At 43.9% G+C, this 6,187-nt stretch overlaps 1 protein-coding gene across 1 annotated transcript in view; it reads right to left on the bottom strand.

Annotated features, from left to right (window-relative positions):
- Positions 1 to 251: 251 nt before the first annotated feature.
- tacr3a (tachykinin receptor 3a) overlaps positions 252 to 6,187 on the bottom strand; it is a 22,075-nt gene continuing 16,139 nt past the window's right edge. The window contains exons 4-5 of the mRNA XM_062551469.1: positions 2,540 to 2,736; positions 252 to 570 (exon numbers count right to left, since the gene is read on the bottom strand). Coding sequence (XP_062407453.1) covers positions 252 to 570; positions 2,540 to 2,736 — 516 coding nt within the window. The remainder of the gene's footprint in view (positions 571 to 2,539; positions 2,737 to 6,187) is intronic.

The raw sequence follows: 6,187 nt of genomic DNA, 5'->3' as shown, positions 1-6,187 counted from the left end.
TAAGCATTATCTAAACAATTAGAAAGTATTAATACAATGATTTGTAACAATTAATGACTGCACTGTGATATAATCATACCATGTCGCTCAGTGCATGAATCATATTAACGAATTTGCTTGAACCCCTATGAGGAATGAATGATTCGCTTGATAAGTATATTATCTGGATACCCACCCTATGACCCTTAACAGGACACGAGACCCTGTAGACACCAGCGAAAGCTGATCTGCGGTCCGGCGCGAGACTCTCCTCACGAGAACTCCTCCTGCTGGGCACCGGGCGTGGCGTAGAGCGCCGCCCTCCCCGCCGGCTCGGCGCAGCCGTTGAGGTGGCGAGTGGACGGGATGACGCCCTTCCGCCCCGCCAGCTTGGCCTCGCCGGCCGGGGCCTCGCAGGCGGATGACGACGGGACGGCGGCCACCACCACGGTGGACTCCATGCGGGAGAGCGTGTACATGCTGCTCTGGCGGGCGGGGTGCAGGCGGGTGGTGCGCAGCTCCAGCTCGTCGTAGCTGGACACGTGCACGAACGGGCACCAGCTGAAGGCCTGCTTGAAGCCGGCACGGAACCTGGGCACGTGGGAGAGGGAGGGAGGGAGGGAGAGAGAGAGGGAGAGAGAGAGAGAGAGAGAGGGGAGAGATAGAGAGAGAGGGGGAGAGGGAGAGAGAGAGAGAAAGACATAGAGAGACAGAGACGGGTTGAGAGGCAGGCAGCTGCAAGGGAGGGAGCTTGTTGCTTGTTGAAGACTCATTTGCATACATGTACAGTCTCTCTCTATCCTTGCCGCATACTGAAATCAAGCATATTTGTCTTATTCTCTCCAGACACACGCACTCTTCAGATGCACGCACGCACACACAGACACACACAGACACACACAGACACACACAGACACACACACACACACACACACACACACACACACACACACACACACACACACACAAAGACCCTCAAATACACTCAACTATTCCACCAGGGAAACAGAGAAGATTCTGTATTTCTGTGATGTGCTAATGGCAGTGATGGCTGTAATCAGGGCTGATCAGCTGGTCAGTGTAATGGCCTTAAACACCACAAACACTTAAACACTCTCACTCACGCACTTGTGTCAAGTGTGTACACATGGCCCTAGCAGAACACGTTCCAGATCCAGTTCTATTTGTGTATTTCTAAAAGCCTTAAGGTACACATGATGTAACCTTGCTCTATTAACAACACTTAATACTAACACACACACACACACACACACACACACACACACACAAATGCAGTCTCTCTGTCTCTCACTCTCTCTGTGTTTAGTAAACACTTCACAAACATACACACACACATACACACTCACAGAGACACACTCAGGGTCAGTCCAAAATGGAAGGCAGCTGTCTACTGTCTCGTTGCCTTAAACTGTCTAATGAGTCACTTGCCGCAGCAGGCATCAAGGTACCAGCTACATACTTTGTTTCGGACAGCCTAGCAAGATAGCAATGCAGAACACTATTGTCAGGATACCAGAAAGCAGAATAACGCTCTAGAAGATTTTAACGTAACGTTCAACTTCAGCAACAGCTGCTTAGCACAATTATATAGAATATGGAACGTTGAAGGCAGCATGAAGGATACATCTCCGGTGCCTTCAAAATTTGGCAGAAGGAGGGTATCTTTAAAAGGCAGCATTTCACAGAAATGTTTGATTCAGACATGCCTCGAAGCCTCGCTCTCCCATTAGATATCTCAAAACGCAGAATTTTTCCAGTTTTAGACACAGCCTCAGTCTCTAACAAATAGACATGTTATCCAAAAGATCTATTCATTTTAAAAATGAATGCTCCGTCTGCTGTTGGCGCCCTCTGCACTGGGGCAGGTCAAGCATGCAGATGTGGTGGGTCTCATTATAAAAACAATTAATAGCATTCTTGGACCATGAGCAACGCACTTTACCTTGAAAACCTTGATGAATTTTAATGTGTTTTGGAGCGCTTGGTAGAGGGCCAAGAGATATTCATGTCCTTGTATGTGGTGCTTATTGTGTGTGTACACTTTGATTTACTTGGAAATATGAAATAGGGATCTAAAAAGACAGCCAAAATATAATAAAATAAGTCTACAATATTTGCAGTGTACAAGGTTATATTGTGTTGCATGCTCAAACATTGCACATTGGCAATGATGTAATGGCAAAGCCAAGCTTTGCTGGGGCACCAAGCAACCAAATGTAAACAGACCCAAGGCTTGTGGGAGATCTAAATACACACCAGTCTCTCAAATATCTGTATGTCTCTACCAGAGGTGGAAAAGTCTAGCTTCGGAAAGTAAAAGTCCTACCACATATCTGTGCCAACCATTTACTTAAACCAGCTGATCGTAATAAGCACAACTCTTCAGCCAGTTAGAGCAGCTAATTGATGAGATCACCTGTGTTGAGTGCACAGGTAGAACCAATACATGGTTGGACATTTGCTTTCTGAAGCTGAACTTTTACACCTCTGGTCTCTACCCCACAACACTTCCAGTGAATAGCTTGTGTTTGTTCCATACCTGCTGTTGAGGCAGCAGTATATGATGGGGTTGTACATGGTGGAGCTCATGGCGAGCCACATGACTGACAGGTACACCTGTTGGATGTACTTCCATTTGTTGATTGGCATGTAGAGGCCGGAGAGCAGGAAATAGATGTGGTACGGCAACCAGCAGATGGCAAAAGTCACAACCACGATGATCATCATCTTCACCACCTGGGTTGAGACAAGAGGAGGGAAGGTGAGAACAAAGAGGTTAAACACCGCTCGAGGACATACACACACACATGTGCACACACACACACGTGCGCGAACACACACACACACACACACACACACACACACACACACACAGGCGAAAGGAACTGACTAATTTCACTGCATTCTTTACTTTGATATGCATGTGACAAATGAAACTCCTTGTATCCTTGTACACACACACCAATTCCAACAGTCATATCAGATCACACCAATTGAAGATAAACAAAAGGGCAAAGTGGGCTTCAGGGTAAACATGTGGAGACATGCTCTGATGCCACGGTCATTCACAAGAAAGCAAACTCACCCAATCAATTCCCCACCCGCCCATTCATATTCTGCCTTTTGTTGCGTGTCATTCAAATATTGCTTCTGTGTCTGTCAGTGGCTTTGATACTGTGTTTCTGAATAGTTCTCAACGTATTCCTCATAGTGACATTGTCTTAATTTAAATGCATCTTCTTTTATTATTATTATTATTATTTATTTTATTTTATTTTAATTTCTTCTGTTGCTACTATTACTATTATAACATTGTTCTGTTTATCTTATATATGTATTGAATTTGTATACATGCTTTGACAACACAAGCACACTTGTCATGTCAATAAAACTTATTTGAATTTGAAAAAAAATTGAATTTGACATTGTGTTTCTCTCATTCTCTCTCTCTCCTTCTCTCTCTCTGGTTCTTTTGGTCCCCTGTATGAACACCCATGAAAGCCAACTGTGAGCATAAAATCAAGAGTCCTCATAGTGACGTAAGTTCAGAGGTGATAGAATGCAAAGGATCTAAAGAAAGCCCTCGAGCCTTACTGTGAAACACTGTGTTCCTGGATGCTGATCGGAATGCTAAACTGACTGTAGGTAATATGCTGTTGCTCGTGCAGGTAATAACACCTGATCCGATCTGATCTCACTGATATTGATCTGAAATTCATTTCCTTTTTTGAAGAGCAATCACTAGGTAGTCATACATGCTTGAGTCTGAGCTAGTGACTGGTAACAACCTGTTCAAAATATTGATTGTAAACTCCATCTATACAGTATATAATACTGATATTGCTTATTATTGCTATTCTCCCTAATGTAGTCTGATCAACTATTTGAAATTGTTCACTGGGAAATGAATTATTTTAATTGTTTGTATTTGCATGTCACTTTGGACAAAGGAGTCTGCCAAATCCCATAACCATAACCATATAAGGTATAGGTTTAAATGTTTAAATTACACAGTATCTGCATTTATTTATCACCCACACAAGTTCTTCAAAGTGGTCCTAAAATATACAGTAACACCCAGGCTACATCGGGTCCGGAACTGAAGCACTCTGGTCATATACTGTAACATAAAAAACAGTTTTAGAAGACTGGTCTATTGTTTTCGAACGTACGCGCCACTATCACATCTGGTATGGCCAGCTCCACTGATTATAGAGGAGGATAAATGTTTCAGTAGGCACTACGTGAACACTAATGTGTCCAGTAGCGTCCCTAATACTACTTGAGTGAGACAAGCGGATGACCATTTCTTGTTAGACAAAGACATTTTAAGACAGGGTATTTTCCTTTAGGTTCCACATGTGCACGTATTCAACATAGAGCCTGTATCTACAGAAACTGACCTCTGCTACACAAAGCGTTGGATTATGCATAATTTAAATGGCTCATCACATGAATTCATACAGGCTTGTGATGCAACATGCTGGAGGACAAGTGATGGAACTCACTGCAGATTCTCACTCTTCTGTCAAAACATTTCCTGTAAAACTGTGATTCAGTGCCTGGTGAATTTTTTACAATTTCCCCACACATAAGTTGAGTTATCCTGGTCTGTGTCACCCTTGCAACAAAAACCTGTCATCTCCTAAACCATCAGAAAATCTGTCGAGGCATAAAGCAGGGTGTATGTGTGCGTGTGTGTGTGTGTGTGTGTGTGTGTGTGTGTGTGTGTGTGTGTGTGTGTGTGTGTGTGTGTGTGTGTGTGTGTGTGTGTGTGTGTGTGTGTGTGTGTGCGTGCGTGTGTGTGTGTGTGTGTGTGTGTTTGTGTGTGTGTGAGGGAGGGAGAGTTGGCAAGGCTCAATCCTTGCACGCTCACGCTCGCTCCCCCCCCCCCCCCCCCCTACTGCACACTGGCATCTCACCACCCTCCCCCTGCCAACCCATTGGATAAATCTGTGAGCTATAGCTGAATGGATGATTCCCTACAGACACGAGATGGAAGAAGGGAAGGAGGTAGAGCAACAAAGATGGAGAGAAAGAAAGGGAGTGAGAGAGATAGAGAGAGGAGGGGAGGGAAGAGATGATAAAGCACAACAAAATGGGTTGAAAAGAGACGGCCTTTCATGTCTTCCTATCTCTCCAACTCCTCTTTTGTTGGTGCAGAAAGAGAGGGCTGGTCTTTTAATGGAGAATATAGATCTACTCTTTGTGGCAAGGGCTGTGTGTGTGAGTGTGTGTGTGTGTGTGTGTGTGTGTGTGTGTGTGTGTGTGTGTGTGTGTGTGTGTGTGTGTGTGTGTGTGTGTGTGGAGAGCAGGTGTGGTGTCAACGAGAAAAGGAGGAAAAAGACTGACAGCACTCAAGGCTACATCAGCTAAACCTATTTTCCAATGTCCTTTGTCCAAGGGTTGAGCTGATCCAGAGTAATTTGTCTGAAGAGCTCTGAGACAATGATGATATGCAAATGCACCAAACCCAGAAGGACACAAGAAAATCTACACAACTATGGCGAGGCATGTTCAGTAGACATGGTATCTCATCATCAGCACGCCCCACGAGGCCGTAGTTTACAATGACTTTAGAACGGCTGAGGGACATTGTTAGGCTTCCATTGTAGCTGAGCCAATGACAGTCAAGGACCGATAATATCTGTTTTATAAGCAAGTCTTCCTCTTACATAAGACACAGTGTAATGAACCATGATAATGACCTTCCTTACACGCATCATTATTGTACATGTATTTTCATTAGGGCTCATACATAAAACTAACCTATTTAATCATTAATGCTTTCTTTCAATCAGCTGTGGCATTATTCATGGTCCTAATTCTACCGTATTCATTGGACTGAGCTACCCTCTTGCTGTGCATAATAATTACCAATATGACCAACATTGATAAATGACAGTAAAACCGTATCCTGCCTTATCTCATCTCATCTCATCTCATATGGGCCTACTTTATCTCACGCCATCTTAACGTCCAATAACATAATCAATGAAATCAATCGAACGGGTTCCGCCAGACATGAGTGGTGCGCACATTAGAACATAATTACATTAAAACTCTGTGAGTGGAACACTTCTTTTGCATACGCGATGTAGCCTGGCTATTACAGCTAGCTGCATGGCAGAGTGATGAATCCCTCTTTAATAAGAGTTGAATTCATCTTTGCAAAAGCCTGTAGGTT

This window comes from Sardina pilchardus, chromosome 2 (genome assembly GCF_963854185.1).
Source record: "Sardina pilchardus chromosome 2, fSarPil1.1, whole genome shotgun sequence".
In the NCBI taxonomy this organism is placed as follows: Eukaryota; Metazoa; Chordata; class Actinopteri; order Clupeiformes; family Clupeidae; genus Sardina; species Sardina pilchardus.
The sequence above is the reverse complement of the archived record's forward strand: the minus strand, read 5'-3'. Positions and strand labels throughout refer to the sequence as shown.